This window comes from Electrona antarctica (assembly GCF_951216825.1).
Source record: "Electrona antarctica genome assembly, chromosome: 20".
Classification (NCBI taxonomy): domain Eukaryota; kingdom Metazoa; phylum Chordata; class Actinopteri; order Myctophiformes; family Myctophidae; genus Electrona; species Electrona antarctica.
Window position 1 is genome coordinate 33,392,696 of NC_136801.1, and position 19,165 is coordinate 33,411,860.

The 19,165-nt window shown below is 42.8% G+C and overlaps 1 protein-coding gene across 1 annotated transcript; it reads left to right on the plus strand.

Annotated features, from left to right (window-relative positions):
* Nucleotides 1–1,986: 1,986 nt before the first annotated feature.
* On the plus strand, nt 1,987–18,743 carry LOC306913266 (extracellular calcium-sensing receptor-like; the record flags this gene model as incomplete). The annotated part of the gene is made up of 10 exons (XM_079489857.1): nt 1,987–2,094; nt 7,268–7,335; nt 13,199–13,493; nt 14,810–14,896; nt 15,140–15,409; nt 16,068–16,274; nt 16,587–16,862; nt 17,304–17,531; nt 17,621–17,744; nt 17,830–18,743. The coding sequence occupies 10 exons, from the start codon at nt 1,987–1,989 to the stop codon at nt 18,741–18,743; spliced, it is 2,577 nt and encodes an 858-aa protein (XP_079345983.1).
* Between the last annotated feature and the right edge of the window lie 422 nt (nt 18,744–19,165).

Below are 19,165 nucleotides of genomic sequence, written 5' to 3' on the forward strand. Positions count from 1 at the left end.
ACTATGCCGCCTGGCATAGTGCATATAAGCATGATCATAAAGCGCAGCAGTAAACTATGCCGCCTGGCATAGTGCATATAAGCATGATCATAAAGCGGCAGCAGTAACTATGCCGCCTGGCATAGTGCATATAGCATGATCATAAAGCGGCAGCAGTAACTATGCCGCCTGGCACAGTGCATATAGTATGATCATAAAGCGGCAGCAGTAAACTATGCCGCCTGGCACAGTGCATATAAGCATGATCATAAAGCGGCAGCAGTAACTATGCCGCCTGGCATAGTGCATATAGCATGATCATAAAGCGGCAGCAGTAACTATGCCGCCTGGCACAGTGCATATAGTATGATCATAAAGCGGCAGCAGTAACTATGCCGCCTGGCACAGTGCATATAAGCATGATCATAAAGCGGCAGCGGTAACTATGCCGCCTGGCATAGTGCATATAAGCATGATCATAAAGCGGCAGCAGTAACTATGCCGCCTGGCATAGTGCATATAAGCATGATCATAAAGCGGCAGCAGTAACTATGCCGCCTGGCACAGTGCATATGGCATGATCATAAAAGCGGCAGCAAGTAAACTATGCTACCTGGCACAGCGCATGTAGCAAGCATGCAGAAGCAGTTTAAGAGTATTTATAATACCCTGCAGCATAGGGAGCTAAATAATGAATATATGTAGCATGTGTGTAGCATTTGGAACTTTTGGTGCTTCTGTGGTAGCTGCGCCGATCCTGAAGAGTGTGACGTGTAGCGATCAGGAGGCAGCCCACGGCCTTGACACGGAAGATGCAGCTTTTGCAGAACCAAGGACCGGATATGGCTTCCCGGAATCCATCATGAACAGGGGCTCATGACATTTGCGGATGGACAGCATGGCAGAAAACGAGGCATGGAAGAGAAAGGACAAAGACCAGTGTTAGTTGCTGTCACAGATATACCTTAATGAAATTAGTTGTTTTGAGTGATTTTATGGTGGGCATCCAAGCAAAGTCAGAAGTGGAAATATCATGCATAGGATTCACCACATCTTAGAAACCCATAGAAGGAAGTGAGACATCTGATTGTATGAGATCTATGTAAGGTAAGACTGAAACCCTTGGAGTTTGAGAACCAGTTGAAAAGTATTGAAAGAGTAATAGGATTGCCAGTAGATTACTCACTGAATGATCTGGAGTAAAGCTGAACGTTAGCTATAATGCCTTTGAGATTAAAACAGTTAACTAAAGCACTACAAAATAGGATACACAGAAAGCAACTTGGAAAGATGAATAGGACCCTGCAGAGTCATAGGTTTTAAGCCGATTTGGCTGAAGCTTGCAGCTGTTTAAGAGAAGGCAGGAATAGTTTAGCATGGTTTGATTGAAAGTTACCAGGCTACTTCGAACCCATCAGCATGGCCTCTGGGCTAGAACATGAAATTAAACAGGACAAGCATCTCTACGTTGACAAACCTGGAATTAAAAACAGGTCTTAGAATGAAATAATCCATAACACAGGTCCACGTTATACCACCGAGTAGCCTGTTGATAGATGGAACAGAGGAGCGTCCTTATTGATGGGTGATTGCAGATTCATTCATTATGACTGATCCGTTTCCCATTCCAGGTTTTATCCGACCAAAAGCAAGCCACCGCTGCTTATAAGGTAGCTCCAATAGCACAGAAGACTTACATCTGCCGGCAAATATTGAATTCAGCCATTTATCTGCAACCCATCTCCCTTCGTACTCTTCCCCCAACCGTAAAAGGAGCTGCGTCCATGTCAACAACTAATGTTACAGATGTTTCGGCCGAAACATTACTTAAGTGGCTGAGCGACTGTGTGTGAATATGGAATTGAGACCTAAGAGAACAAATGCAGCCTAGGTGAAGATGCAGATTGATTAACTGATGACCTGCCTCATGGTTTCGGTAGCAGCAAATCCACGAATACCGCCAATGTGAGCCTATCCGGTAATGGCCGCAGCTGCGATGAAGACTGTATGCGGCAACCCACAGGAAGGACCTTCCCAGCACCCAAGGTTCATCCCATCAGTATGATCACCATAAAGGCCTGTCGCTCAGGAAATGGAAAACAGAAGCAGTATGAGGTCAGGCTATGAATGAATATCACTTTAAAATGACATGGATATAGCTAAAGTTGACGTTAAAAGCAAGTTAGCTTCAGTCATAGTGTAGTATCATCTAAGCCGTAACGCTAATAGAATTAAAATCATCATCATTTAGCAGCAGTGTTAGCAACGCGGTAACACCATACCTCTTTTCCTGGGCTGAGCATAGGAGAAACACCACACCTGTTTCTGGGCTAAGCATAGCAGAAATGTTAGCAATGAGCCAATTCCTGTCTTTAAAGACGTTTATTTTAATGTTAAACACTTCCCTGGCGCGCCATATGCACTTACCTGAAAAACAGAGCCATAGAGTAAGACGGTAAGAATGGCGCGGCTCTTCTACAAATGGGTAGAAGGACCGAAGTAGGCAGAAATGCATGGACCCATGCAACAGCCCAGCTTTAGTGATCTTAAATCCCTATATGTTAGATTGTTTGTAGTAACCATACGACAAACACATTAGAGACTTTAGTCATCACTGAATAATACTTTTAAAAACAGTTGTCATGTTGCACACGTGCCTAAAAATAGCTCTTATTTGCGCCGCTGAACCTCGTTGAAAACAATGTATTCAAACTCTGCTTGTCCGCCTTTCAGACTGCATGAACAGCGCTCGGTTTCTACCCCCTCACCGTAACTCTTCTATTAGATGGCTCTGCTGTAACCTATGCCACCAATTTCTCCAAGCATACTTGCATAGGCGGCCCAGCGCGTTAAGTCCGGGGGTGCTTGAGGGCTGAAGCACCCACTGACACAATGGACGCGTTCAGAAATAGCGCACTGAGCGCACTGTGCAATGCAAACAAATGGCCGAGTGCGCTCCCGCACTGGGGGCAGGGCAGGGGGGGGGGGGGGGGGCACCCACTGTCGTTATAAGAACTTTAGCGCCCGCATAGGCCTATATCCCGTGCGTCCGTACCATAGACTTGTTTCTCCAATTATGAGCATGAGCATATATATATTTTTTAACCATCCGTGAGCACTTCTGCATCTGATTAATTGAAAAGAAGGACCCCAACGTAACCAAGCCAAAGTGCTTTTCTGGGCATTTTTAAAATCCTCTAGCTGCGGACCACTTATATTGAACTGCGCTTTGACAACTGGTAATAGTTTGGGCCTATGCAAACTAGCAACCTCTACTCCCTCAGTTGCTCTGGTCAACTCCATTTACTTCTGACTGACGCTGCATTGGACATTTCATTCTGATCAGAGAACTTGTGTTGCCATATTGGAAGAGACAAGCAGCCAGGTCCGCGAAAACAAGCCACAAAAACAATCTTGAATCCTTATGAAAACAGTCCAAACAACGTCAATAATTTTAACAACATATTAAACTGAGGGTGCTTCAAATGCACCGTGGGTTTAACAACGACGTTTACCCGGCAAGTGACTTAAATAAAACAAGCCCAAGACGCTTATAATGACCAGACGTGGCAACATGCCTGACAGACGCGATGCGGAAATACTCAGAGTAATCTAGTAATAGTGGCGACTTCCGTGGCAACAATGGAATGCGGAAGTGCTCATTCTATCTCAACGGGATAGTTCCAGCCATAGGAACGATGTTGGAACTGGAGATCAAAGCGTGTCGCCACTCTCCTCCTAGTTTACCTCTGGACAAACTAGTCGCAGACTAGTGTATACTTTTAATCCATATTACGTCCACATGACTAGTAGGCCTACTACTACGCAGTCAAGACAAGACTGCGCACTAAACGTGACCGCTGTCTGAATGATTATAAAACATTGGCCTGGATTTACATGTGAAGAACGGAGGAGAAGCAGAGCAACTCGATAGCAGGTAAGGCTGCTTCCTTGACTAGTGTTGTGAGCAGGACAGACCCAACGTGACATTCATTGGCTAACAAATGCGATCTCTGTGTTTGGATTGGGGCCGCCACAGATGGCGCCTCATCAAAGGGCATCAATAGCATTGCCCGCTGCTGCTGCCTGGGGAGCCTGGAAGCCAGTAGCTGCAGCTCCTAAAGGTCCGGGCCCTTATGGTCACATAAGCGCCTCATATAAGCCGGTGCTGAAGCAGTGACAAGATAGGCCTGTGTTGACTGGCTGCGCCTAGATAGCCATAGTGCATTCTCGGGATGAGAAGGAGCTTACTTTGTGGTTTCGAACCGGTAACCGGATTATACCATGCAAGTTTACACCTATAGGTGCGTGAACGGCCTTGCCGTGAAACACCGTACAGTGTACTCCACCCGACAGCCGCGGCACACTCCGCTGAGTTACCGAAATTGGTGAAACTACATCACGGACGCGTGAGCTGACACAGTCAGCGATACGCCGTATATACAGTAGTGTGCAAAGGGCTGTGATTTCAGGGCTTGCTCCTGGCAGACTCAGCACGTCCTGTCTGTGTCGGACGGAACTACACCACGGTCGCGTCGTCTGACACAGTCAGCCAGACGCCGTATAGTGCGCTACTAAACCTGAACGCGGAAGCTGGCTGCCACGGCAGCCATACACTCGTGTGGTGTTTGAATGGACTGTCTGCTCTGATCCCAAGGGATTTGGTAGTTTTAACTACGAACGAGCCACGATCGAACCCCGAGAGGGACGACTCAGCGCCAGCTCTCTGAATTGCAAAGTGCAGTGGATGAATAGGGTCCAATACTCGTAAGTAGTCCTCACAGTAAACTTCCAAAAATCCATCTGTACAGACCTGTCTACACCAGACCGGGCAGGAAAAGAGGTGGAGCCATAGCCTGAGCTTGGCTCATCCAGCTAACTTTTTGCCTCAAACAACAGGCACCCATTGCCTCCTAGCCTCAACTGGCAAGATGAAGAATTCATACAGGAGGCGGGATCTTCGTGAGCTGCTATGGCATGACCGGGGCCCCACAGGTCACCCACTGGTCATGGCCAACCTCTGTGGGCATATGTGCCCCACGCAGCCCAAGAGAAACCCCTGCTGTTTCCATTTCATTTAATACCTATATACACTATTATTTTAATATATTATATTAAATAAATACACTGTTTGGACATGCTCAAAAACGGGGAGTATAGTAATGTGCTTGAGAAGTGAGGGTCACAGTTTACACTGCTGTCTCTCAGTCACATATTGATATTCATGTGTTGTTGTTTTGTTTTTATTTTGTTTTGTTGCAATTTGTAACATGTTTCGTGTGGATCCCAAAAGACTAGATGACTGCCATGGCATCAGCTAATGGGGATCTTTCCGAATAACCAAATAAATAAACAGCCAGCAGAGCTTCTATAATCTCTCTCTATCTCTTTCTCTGGAGGAGGTCGCACCTGAACTCCACAGCTGCGCTGAGGCACAGAGTGTTTGAGTTGGAGACAACACTCTGCTCCAAACTTTTTGCATTATATAGTGCATATACGTATGCAGATTTCCACTGTTTGGCCCATGCTTAGAACGGGGATTTATGAGTCCACTTTCCAGGCAACAATTACCCTACGATATATCACCGTGATGTCACGGGGATGTCACCCACGGGATTCCCTGCACAGCACTGGAGACCAGACTTTGTTTGTTGTGGAATTAATGTATGCGGCTGCCCCGCTGTGTCAGCGAGACAGCCGCGGCGCACTCCGCTGCATGCGTTAGTTGGCATTCAGCTCGTCCTGTCTATGACAGAACCACCACCGTCGTGTGAGCTGACGCCCGTCAGCGCTGATAGCTTGCTCCGTGACGTCACACGGGATTCCCTGCGTGTCAGTCATCCACACTGTTAGTGTGGACTTTTTTCTTTTGCTCAATTCGGAGGGTAAGCTTGCTACGTGGCTTCCCCCGTCCGCACGGGTTCTACCACGCAGTCTACACCGGAGTGCGTGAACGTTTTTTGCCGCAATACAACCCAGGGAGCTCTCTCTCACGAGGCGAAGCAAAAAACACAGCCCTACAGACGCGGAAGTAGCCCCAGCGACAATACGCCTATGTATACTATACAGTGTATAGAGTGCTGTGTTAAATGCTAAGCCTGGCAGGGCTGTTGTTTCGCTGCGCCAATCGCAGGTCCACTCCAGCCCACGGAATATGCAGCACGGATGCGTTAACTGACGCCACGCCAGTGATACAACCGTATAGTGCTATTATTCCGCTGCCTTTAAGGGTTACCGGGCCACTGGTCCTGTCTGTGTCCCTGTACACAGGTCGACAGACAGGCTACACCACAGGAGCGTAAACTGGCGCCCCGCCAGCAATACCCCTGTAAAGTGTGTTATATGGCCGTCGATTCCTTCATTTGTTTGTTCTACATACCTACAAACGAGCTGTGTGACAGCAATCCCGAGAGGGGCGAACCACGCCAGCTCTCTTACCTGCATCCTGCAGTACATTTAATCCGGCTGCCAGAACTCGTGAGTAGTTGCTTTTCAAAATGTCTAAAAAATGCAGTTACTGTTGATAACTTGCTCTGCACTTCTGTCGAGGAGACCACGTCTTGGACTGCTCGGTGGAGATCAAACAATCAGTGTAATCACGCACACCTGGGCCTTATATACCCGTGCGTGCCAGTACAACTGGTGTGTCTTAAAGAGATATCCACGTCACGAGTGAGGTGGGGTCATTCCCCATACATATGAAATATGTTGGGTGGAGAGATAGTCTCGATACGATAGAGAACAGAGGACAGTTGATCAACTGTCTGGATCAAATATGTTTATTAATCTTTGAAGTCATGTGTATCTGATTGATTGATTGATTGATTGATTGATTGATTGATTGACACTGCATAATTCCTCCTGAGTAGGGGTTTATTCTGTCACAGAGGTCTCAAACTCACAGACACCAAGGGCAAGGCATAGGCTTTTTTGAGCAACACTCAAAAACAGTAAACAGTTATACAGCAGGGCAGACAACACACTGTGACAACCATCTAGCTCTGGTCCATAGCCCTAATGCACTTTGCTGCCATTGCATTAATGCTATGGCATTTCATGCTTCTTCGCATGAAATGCAGACCAGCCTCTCCTCTGTTGCGGAAATATAAAGAACGTTTTACCTACTAACCAATACAAAGGCGGCTTGTGTTATTAGAAAGCCTACTTTCCTTAGTGGACGCACTCTGAGCCCCCCACCTCACGTATAAAATCATCCCGGTTACATTATTGCAATGCCCTCTACACTGGGATTAGCCAGTCATCCTTGTCCCGTCTCCAACTGGTGCAGAATGCGGCGGCCAGACCCCTGACGGCACCAGGAGGAGGAGACCTGTCCTCTCTGCACTGGCTACAGCAGTTAGTCCCAATACTTGATTCTGATTGGCTGGTTTCTGATTAGAAAAGGAAGGGTTGTCCGCACACTGTGTCTCTGCTCCCAGGATTTTTTTATTTAGTACAACGTTTCGACCCTTACGGGTCTTCGTCAGGTATGAGTACAAAACATCAAGTAGGCGTATTATATACAACAGCATATGGGCAGGTCAACAAGGAACAAGCTCTATTGCAATGAGGGAAATCAGGCACACCCACCGCATCTGAAACACAATAGAAACAAAATAGTAAGGTACTGCAATTACAGTACAAAATAATGAGGACACAGCATAAGGACAACAAAAATGGCAAGAACAACAGTGTACACAAAGTTAAAAGAATGAAAAAGAAAAATAAATAATTATCCCAGAAATGGTTTGACATCAAATTCCTCATTCAGCCCTTGAGGAGCCATTGTGTTGAGTGTATACTGGTTTCTGATTAGACCATGTAGTAAATCTCACGATAATCCACACCTTCAATATAGTAGGGGAGCCTATCACTTTCCGTGATTTTGGAATGTTAATTTTTGGAGACAGGTATATCTTGATTCTTGGGGTTACCAGAATGCCAAAAAAACATGTCTCCATTTTTTTATGTCAGGTTTAGCATGTTTAATTAGCATAATTAGCTAATTAATTGCCCAGGAAATGGCAATAACTTTGCTTCTAAGTAACTTATAAAGGTGATCTAAGAGTCTAAGTCCATGTTTGTGATGTCCAGAAATTCATCTGTTACCATTGTGAAGTCCTACAACCTTTCCTAATTAGCATAATTATGTAATAATCACACCAAAACCAGAAATAGCTATATTTCGTTGCTTTAAGTTAATTAATAAATGTGATCTTACAGACAGTGTAAGTTTGTTTGCATGTCTAGAAAATATTCTCTTTCCATAACTAGGATATGCAACCTTTCCTTATTAGCTTTATATATATATATATATATATATATATATATATATATATAATGAAGAACAATATGAGAAATGGTCACAGCTTGGTCACACCTTTTTAGGAGTGTAATAATTGACCACAAATTCACCTGGAAACCCCATATAAATTATATCCGGTCCAAAATAGCAAGAAGTGTTGGTGTTCTAGGCAAAACAAGGTATTTATTAAATTATAAGTCACTGCTCACATTATACAATACGCTGATATTACCATATCTATCTTATTAGGTCTGGGGAAATACTTACAAAGGAAACCTCCAGCCACTTGTCATAATACAAAAGAGAGCCATTGGAATAGTGCATAAGGTAGGGTATTATGATCATACTAACAAACTGTTTTTAAGGTCAAATACATTGAAGTTTATTGATTTAGTTGAACTTAAAACAGCTCTTATCATTTATAAAGTAAAAAATTGACTAATTCCCAAGACTATCTTGTCGTATTTCAAGGATAAGGAAGGGGGGTATGAGTTGAGAGGAGACTTACATTTCCAACAACCCAGTGCCAAGACCACTCGGAAGAGTATGTTTATCTCTGTCCGAGGGGTTAAGATCTGGAATGGCCTACCAGAGGAAGTCAGACACAGTAGTAACTTTTCAAAATTTAAACAATTGCTCAAGCGAATCCTTTTGGCCAAATACAGCATACCATAGTGAAATTACGTATATTGTGGATGATGACGTTATTGTATGATCAACTGATACATTTTGTACAGGTATTGATAGTGATGGTAGTATTGATAGTCATTAGCGCTGTCATTATTAATAATTAATTAATTTATATTATTGTAATTATGTTAACATTAAAAATGTGAACAAAAATGACATTACTCAGCAACAACATAAATGATAATGATCATTTGTAATGAGGGTAATGTAAATGAGGATAATAACAACGGTGACACGGGGGTGGGTTTGGTGTAGGGTGGAATTCTCGTATCTGACTTTTGTTTTGTTATCGTTAATGTAATGAGTATTACGAATCATGTTCTGCTGTAAGTAGGATAGGCAGGTAGGATAGCCTATTCCTTTTGATCATCTTCATGTTTTGTTTTGTTTTTGTAACAGCTTCCATTCATTGCCTTTAAATATTGTATTTGAAACTGAAGGATGATCAAATAAACTAAACTAAACTGCAAAACTACAGAATTATCACATTGTTTATTCTAATATTTACAGAAAGTTTTGAAAACACATTTAATTGAAGGGTCTCCATCTGTGTCGTCGTCATCGTCAATCCCCAACAGATGTGCCTTGTTTACATTACCACACACCTCTAATCATCTGCCCCACACATGCACATCTCAGAGCAGTTCAAATTTTGAGATCGACAAGTACAATGTGATATGCACTGGGATTTCTTGCAGACACATTTGATCAGTTGGGTAATGGTGGCTGGGGCGTGGGTATCCCATGTTGTGACTGGCACCAATTGATCTCCCTCAGCCTCCCATCCATGTTCAGTTGCTGGTGGCATCTGTGGGTTAGGTACGTGGTCCTGATCCCATACCATTGCCTGATAATATGCATGGGTAATGGCTTGATTTAATGCTGCTTGTGTAGGTGGCAGCTTCTCGGCTTCTAATTGTTTATTTGTGAATAACCTCCACCTGAGCTCACCAACATCCACAGGATTTGTACCGGGCTCGTACAGCTGGCAAACAAATGCTTCAATCTTTTTTGACAGTTGCCCCCTTCCAGCTAAGAGTGTAACTGTCATAGATGGAATGGCATTGGTACAGGCAATGGGAAAGCCACCATGGATCAAGACTTGTTCCCAGTAAGCTGACCACTTCATAGCCACACTGGACAGGAAGACCAAAGAACATAGTGAGATCCATGTAGTATTTGACCGACGCCAGGGTGGCAAGCCCATACCACTTATCATGTGGAAGACAACACACCGATAGGGGAGGTGTCAGAAAAACAGTTCTTTCTGGTATCAGCACCAAAGATGAGCTGACTGTCTTATCTTGCTAAGAAAGCCCTCCAACACTTCCAGGTGAAACCCAATGTTTTAATAATCACGTCAAGGCAGGCTGTCCACTCAAACTCTATCGATGTAAAACATCTCCACAGTGTACAGGAAGAGGCTGATACAAGGATAATCCTGCACAGCCTGGATGCTGTCCGAAGAGGGGCAACACAGCTCTACAGTGAGTCCCCTGACACTGATGTCTTTGTTCTTACAATACGACGGTACCATCAGCTGTGCAAGGACACCTATTTCATCACCGGTGTGTGGAACAAAAAACGTATCATCGCTGGAGCCAGTAGTGCAGGCACTGGGTAAAACGAGGACTTCAGCCTTACCAGGGTTCCATGCCGTCTCTGCAGCTGACCAGACAGGCCATTTTGCTGGCAAGGGAATTTAACCTGTTGGCCAGGTCTAAACAGGTGTCCTGTGGAGGTGGTATCTGCAGTTGCTATATACTCTATGAGCTACAAAAAGGCTCAGTTCTGACGCAGCACGTACCTAACCCACAGATGCCACCAGCAACTGAATATGGATGGGAGGCTGAGGGAGATCAACTGGTGGGATACCCACGCCCCAGCCACCATTACCCAACTGATCAAATGTGTCTGCAAGAAATCCCAGTGCATATCACATTGTTCTTATCGATCTCAAAATTTGAACTGCTCTGAGATGTGCATGCAGTTCAAATGTTGCACCATGTGTGGTGCAGACGATTAGAGGTGTGTGGTAATGTAAGCAAGGCACATCTGTTGGGGATTGACGATGACGATGACGAAGATGGAGACCCTTCAATTTTCAAAACTTTCTGTAAATATTAGAATAAACAATCTGATAATTCTGTGACCATTTCCCATATTCGCCTTCATTTTATTTATTTATTTATTTTTTATGTATGGAGGGACAGACAGTAGGCTGACAGGAAATAGGGGAGAGAGATGGGGGGAAGACATGCAGTAAGGGCCGTCGGGATCAGGACTCGAACCCGCGCCACACTGCCAGACTGGATTACCAGCCAAGGTGCATGGACCGCTGAGCCACGGCCCAGGCCTACCATTTCCCATATTGTTCTTAATTGCGACTGCAGGTGGCCTTTACTAGGCTATGAAATTATGTATTTCTCGTCAGTCAGTTGTTTGGTTGGTCATGCCTCATGACATCACGTGACATCAGGGATGGAGAATTAGAGATCGCTGATGTCATCAATATTGGCAAGCAACTGTACCTCAAACCCTTAGATTTCCATATACAGTATGGAGCTGACCTGTTCTGACATTCCGGACAAAAGAAAAAACATGCAGCAATTTGCTGATGTTCACCTCGTTTTTGCATAATTTATGGCAATTATGCTAATTAGGAAAGGTTGTATGACTTCACAATGGTAACAGATGAATTTCTGGACATCACAAACATGGACATGGACTCAGACTCTTAGATCACCTTTATAAGTTACCTAGAAGCAAAGTTATTGCCATTTCCGTTTTTGACAATTGATTAGCTAATTATGCTAATTAAACATGCTAAACCCAACAGAAACATTTTTAGACATGTTTTTTTGGCATTCTGGTAACCCCAAGAATCAAGATATACCTGTCTCCAAAAAATAACATTCCAAAATCACAGGCATCAGAATCTGATTGATAGGCTCCCCTACTAATAACTTCATATCATTCCCAGCTGCGTTACATTGATTCCGCAGCTCTGTAGCTGAGATGGGGTTTGTAAGGCAATCAAGTGCTCCCCCACTTGATTGCCTTACAAACCCAGGCCGTGCGGGTCGGAGACTCCCGCTTTGCGTCGTGTCTCACTACGCCTCTCAGCCATTATAAAATACCCGGTAAGAGAGAGCCTCCTATTGCTTCATCAAAACCCTCATTTTTGTCTAAACGGGCTGGCCCCCTCCTACATCACTGACCTCCTATCCTATCCCCCCTCCATCAGGACCGGAAGAATGCAGTCTCTTACACATTCCAAAAACCAAAAAAGAGGCTCAGGGGCGACCGCGGCTGTCGCAGCCCCTACACTTTCGAACATCATTCCCCTTGCTGTTAGGACTGCTCCCTCCGTTGAGTCTTTTAAATCACGACTTAAAACCTTTTTATATTCACAAGCCTTTGAATCCCCCTCATGATCCTGCACTTTTATATTTTATATTATTTTTCTTAATTTGCCTGTTGTTTCATTGACTGTCTTATATTATATATATTTCTGCATTGTATTTTACTGTATTGTATTGTACTGTATTGCTCATTTTCATATGTTGAAGCACTTTGGTACAATGAGAGTTGTTTTTAAATGTGCTATATAAATTAATTTGATCTGATTTGATTTGATTTGATTTGACATAACAGGACTTTGATATGAAAGCATTGTTGACGTATGTTAAGCCCTGCCTCTTCTTCGGCCTCTGCCTTGCTAGGGTGTTGATGTGTGTTGAAGGTGTGATCGATGATGTTATGGCATACGTTGGCTCAGGGGATGGCCTAACACTGTGTATAAAAATTAGCAACAGGACAAAGTGTGCAGAGGAGGAGAGGAGGTGTAGTCATGAACGCTTCTGTAGTTATACAACTGATTCCATATGTGTACTTGTGCTTGATGTTGTTCTCTTCATTCTCTCCTTTGTCTTCCTCACCTTCCTCTTCTTGTGAGTTACAGGCACAGTTTAAATTCAACAGAATTTACAAGGCTGGGGACTTTATTCTGGGTGGCTTGTTTTACATCCATTTCTCCTCTGCCTTCCCTGAGCTGTCTTTCACCTCCAAGCAACAGGATCTCATTTGCTATGGGTGAGTATCACACATAAAAAAGCAAGCAAGAGAACATTGTTTTAATATAGGCCTATAGCATCATAGGATTATTTGATGTAGTTCTACAAAGATAAATTGTCAAGGTTACTGTGGAACTTTGTCTGTTAGATTAAACATTCCCGGGTTCAGAATGGCCCAGACCATGGCTTTTGCCATTACTGAGATCAACAGAAACCCCAGCCTGATACCCAACGTGACTCTGGGATACAGTCTCTATGATCACTGTCTCACACTTGGAGTATCATTCCGTTCAGCTTTGTCATTGGTCAGTGGGAGAGAAGAACAATTTCAACTGAATGAGAGCTGTGTTGGCTCCCCTCCAGTGCTTGGAATAGTGGGTGACGATCCCTCAACACATTCAATTGCCATCTCTAGTGTATTAGGTTTGTACAGAGTGTCCTTGGTAAGTTTTCTTCTTTCACCATCACCATTTTAATTGGCTATTATTTTTGGCTATTTTAGTTTATTTACAAATCTAATATAATGATAAACAGTGTAGTCTTTCTAGTTTCTACAGCATGATAAAGAAAACAATATTTACTTACAGAGCATGTAAGTGGAGCTGGCAGACTTTGAATGGAGCATGGGGGGCAGTAGATTGCCACATTGTATATTGTTATACAATGTAACCTTTTAACCTTTTAACTAGTTTTCTAATACATTTGTTTTTACTTCTGTTCTGTAAAGCGACTTTGGATACCTTGAAGCGCTATATAAATCGTATTTATTATTATTAATATTATGTTATTGCGTTATATGCGCCCCCCATCTTCACTTAATGTGGCCCTAATATTGGAATACTGATAAAGTATATTATTTAATTTCTGTTATAATTCCAATCATGCAAACATGACTGGCTTTAATTACTTTAGTCTAAAATATCTTTCAGGATTTCAATTCCAAAATAGCAAAAAAAAAATCAGGATTTAAATTAAACTATAGCTAAAATAGTTGATCTACAAGCTCAAAAAACGCGTTTTGAGCTTGTAGATTGGCTGTTTTTGCTACGACCGTAATATGCAATGTGACCCTCTGGAGTGACTGTATAAATATAGTGGCCCTCTCCATCTTCAAAGTTGCCCACCTATGATGTATGGCTGAGTGGTTATTGTTTGTAGATAAATCACCTTCAGGCTGATTAACCACCTCCGCTGTCGCATCAGTGGTTAATCAGCCTGAAGGTGATTTATCTATAAACAATGACCACTCAGCCATACATTATCCCGCTTATTACACGGCTACTTAATACATAAATTAATAAATTGACCCAAAACACAACAAAACGACTCATATTTCCTTGCTTACGGTAATGAAAGTATTCCCATAAGTGTCGCGCTGGCCGGCGTCTGCCCAGCTGCAGCACAGTCGGAAAACAAGGAAGTGATTTGATCAAATAGAATCCATTTTCGGGTAGCCTACTGCACCGTCTATTTCTCGCTGAAATGTTTTCAAAAACCTTTTTGCTGTAAAGGACACTGTGTGTGTGTTTACATCATGGCTGTCATGTTGGAGCAGTAAATCAGCGGAACACAGCAGGTGCTCCGACGGTTTGTTTTGGCATCGGTGTGTTATAGAGCGGAGCATTCATTATCCAGAAATAACAGACCGATGAATTTGGTGATTGACCAATCAGAATCAAGCATTCAACCAAGCCGTGTAATAAAGAATTATAGTACCGTATAGGTATATTACAGAATATATCTTTTGTGTATTTTTCAGGTAAGTTACTATTCCACGTGCTCCTGTCTGAGTGACCGGAATAAGTTCCCATCTTTCTTTAGAACAATCCCAAGTGATGCCTTCCAGGTGAACTTCTACAGACAAAACATCTGTTGGTATCAAGTAGTACACATCACTTCCCTTTATTGATATTGCATATCGCCTCTCATTTCTTTGTGTATAATACTGCTGGAGCTGAAGGGTTAGGTTTAGGGTCAGCATCAAAAGAAAATTAATGTGGGTTATACGCAGGAGATTCACTGATTTTACACTACAGTATGTGCATAATCAAACTAAGCAGGTCTTATCCCACCATTCTTCATCCATCAGGTCCAAGCTATGCTCCAAATTATAAAGCGGTTTGGGTGGACCTGGGCAGGACTGCTATTTACTAATGATGCCTATGGCCGAAATGCTGCCCAGTCATTCCAGTCTGACCTGGCCCAGTCTGGTTTTGGTTGTCTGGCGTACGTGGAGGTTCTGCCCTGGGACCACGACCCAGCTGAACTTCAGAGGATTGTCACTGTGATGAAGACATCCACAGCTCGTGTGGTCATTGCATTTGAACATGGGAGCAATATGGTTCATCTCATGGAGGAGGTTGTGGGAAAGCAATTTAACCACTTTCTAAATAAATTAAAATAATAATAATAAGAAGAAGAAGAAGAAGAAGAAGAAGAATATATATAGCCTAAATATGTATAGTATTATGTATATAATTTTTCAAGAACTTATGTATAGTTAATATGTATAGTGTCATTATATAGATATGTTCTAATTACGTTCGTAGCTTACGCATGTTTCTTGATAAGTGCATTTTATATATGTGATGTATTCCCATACTTTTGTTCTTGCCTAATGTAAGTCGTCCTGGATTAAGAGCGTCTGCTAAATGCCTAAATTGTAAATTGTAAGAAAACATTATATTTTTTAAACAAAGCAATACTGCCTCATCAAAGTTGGTACTGTGAATGTATACTGTATATTGTCAGATACTTACGTGAGATGGGGAGAGGTGGTGGTGGTGGAGACAGACAGACAGACAGACAGACAGACAGACAGACAGACAGACAGACAGACAGACAGACAGACAGACAGACAGACAGACAGACAGACAGAGTGTTTGAGGGTCCAATGGACTTAGCTGGTTTTGTCAGAGGCACTTTTTAATACTTCTCATTTTAATTTGTTCAATATTTTGTGAATCAACACACAGACATGAAGGGTGTTCAATAGCATTGATTTATATACCGTATAGGTGGTAAAGCAGAATGTGACAGGTCTGCAATGGATGGCCAGTGAGGCCTGGACAACATATCCTAAGCTCCTGACTCTAGACTTCATGCCGTACCTGGGAGGCACCCTGGGCATTGCCATCCGTCGTGGAGAGATACCAGGTCTAAAGGACTTCTTGTTAAAAATACATCCTGACACTGACCCTGACAACAGCCATGAAAATAACATAGTGAGTCTTTTGTTTCAGTTTTTTAAACCCATTATGTACGGGATCCCCTTTTGTAACTATACCTTTCAGGACGGGAAACCCCTTTGGGTTAGTTGTTGCTATGTACAGTATCTACTATATACTATACTATATAGCAACATATATATCTGTTGTCATTTTGAATTAATATTTGATGAAAACGTAGCTCAGGATTTAGAAGGCCTTTTTAGAATCTGCCTCAGTCCTAAATGGGTTAAGTTGCAATTGTGTGTTCATTCACAAGCTTTGTGCTTTAGAGAATGTATGCTTTAAGTTTTCACTGTGTTTCTTCAGGTGAGGCGGTTTTGGGAGAGCACATTTCAGTGTAATTTCCCCCCCCTTCCGTCAGAGTGGGTGGATGCTGGTGGAAGGGTGTGTACAGGACAAGAGGACCTAGCAACAGCAGAAACTGCACTTTTGGATGTATCTGACCTCAGGCCAGAGTACAATGTGTACAAGGCTGTGTATGCTCTGGCCCATGCCATCCATGACATGTTGCATTGTGTGCCAGGAAAAGGGCCTTTTATTGGGCACAGCTGTGCCGGTTTGCGGACAATACAGCCATGGCAGGTGTAATGTCACTCATTTCACAGGTTACATATGTTTCTAGTTGCATGGGTTCAAATTTAGACTAATAATGATTTAGGTTTGGCTGGCGTCTGGGCCAATCTGACTATATATAAAATTTGGATCAGTTCATAACAGCAAAAGGCCAAAGGGTGTACACAAAAGATTACTAAAGACACTTGTCATGATGGGGCGGAATAATTATGAGCCTGCAGTAGTTATTAAATTGTTAGTTTTAGTTGTTTATCTCACACAGTGGACAGTTGTGATTATTACCCATAAACCTGATATGCAGTGGTGTCTGAATAATTTCAAGTACAAATTGTACATCAAAATCTATTTCCCTTGTCTATGTACATTGTGCAAGTAATATTTTGAGCAGCTGCTCAAAACACACTTTTATAGTCACTTGATCTTCATAATTCTGCTCATCACCATGTCTAGCTTGTATATTACCTGGAAAGGATCAACTTCTCTACACCATTTGGTGATCACGTATCGTTTGATGAGAATGGTGATGCTTTACCAATCTATGATGTCATGAACTGGGTGTGGCTCCCTGATGGAAGCACAAAAGTTCACAATGTAGGTGTGGTCAAGAAGTTAGCCTCTGCAGGTGAAGAACTCATCCTGGATGAAGACAGAATCTTCTGGAACTTTGAATCTAAAAAGGTAACTTCCGCTTTCTATAGCTAATGCTGAGCTGGTGTGAATGTGATTCAGTTTGTACAAAAATATATCATTCATAATTTCCTCTGTAGCCACCTCGGTCAGTGTGCAGTGAGAGCTGTTCCCCCGGAACCCGTGTGGCCAGAATTAAAGGGGAACCTATCTGCTGCTTTGACTGCATTGCTTGTTCTGAGGGAGAAATCAGCAATGAGACTGGTTGGTTTACACCATGTAGTAATGTACAGTATCTTTAGGACAATACTGTACTTGTATGTCCCTTTAACCTTGTCATCTTTGTTAGACTCTACAGAGTGTACCAGTTGTCCACAGGACTTCTGGCCCAGTCCCCAGCGTGACCACTGTGTTCCTAAAAGCCTGGAGTTCCTCTCCTACCATGAGGCTCTTGGTATCTCCTTGACAATCATCTCATTGCTGGGCACACTTATCTGTGCCATTGTACTGGGAATCTTCATCTATCATCGAAGCACACCCATGGTGCGCGCCAACAACTCTGAACTTAGCTTCCTTCTCTTGTTTTCACTCATACTTTGTTTTTTGTGCTCACTTCTGTTCATTGGCCGTCCCACGCTCTGGACTTGTCAGCTGAGGCATGCAGCATTTGGGATCAGCTTTGTGCTGTGTGTCTCGTGTATCCTGGTAAAGACTATGGTGGTTTTGGCTGTATTCAAGGCCTCCAAGCCTGGGGGTACAGACATTATGAAGTGGTTTGGTGCTATACAGCAGAGAGGAACAGTTCTGGCTCTTACTTCCATCCAGGCAGCAATCTGCATAGCCTGGCTTGTGTCTGCCTCACCAGCTCCTCATAAAAACACACACTATCACAGTGATACGATAGTCTATGAGTGTGTGGTGGGATCAACAGTTGGATTTGCAGTGCTATTAGGTTATATTGGTTTACTGGCACTCCTCAGCTTCCTCCTAGCATTCATGGCAAGAAATCTTCCAGACAACTTCAATGAAGCCAAGTTAATCACCTTCAGCATGTTGATCTTCTGTGCCGTGTGGATAGCCTTCATCCCAGCATATATAAGCTCTCCAGGCAAATATGCAGATGTAGTGGAGGTTTTTGCTATTTTAGCATCTAGCTTTGGAATTTTGGTGTCACTGTTTGGACCAAAGTCTTATATAATTATTTTGAAACCTGAGAGAAACACTAAGAAGTCCATCATGGGTCGAGGTGACACCAAGACATAGAACCATGAATTCAATACAACATTTCTTTGTATTTTCTGTTTAATAAATAAACAAAGAGTAAATAAAGAGTAGAATAGACCTACTTAGTTAGTACTTATTATAACCAAAGAAAATAATACCCTGCCTTTAAAGTCTATTCTGTTTAATATTATATTTAAAATATATATATTGAAATTATGAAAAATTATGAAAGATCACACCCGTGTGAAGTGAGGGGCGCTTTACCAACCCTTATCGTCTTACATCATCGCGATATCAGAACATAATGGCATATGCCGAATTCCTCAGTGACAGACAAAACAAACATTCATTCAACTTCATTCATTGTTGTTCATTGTTAATGGCATTTATTGTTTGTGTTAGTGACAAAACAAACATTAAACTCTGTTCATTGTTAATGGCATTTAATGTTTGTGTTAGTG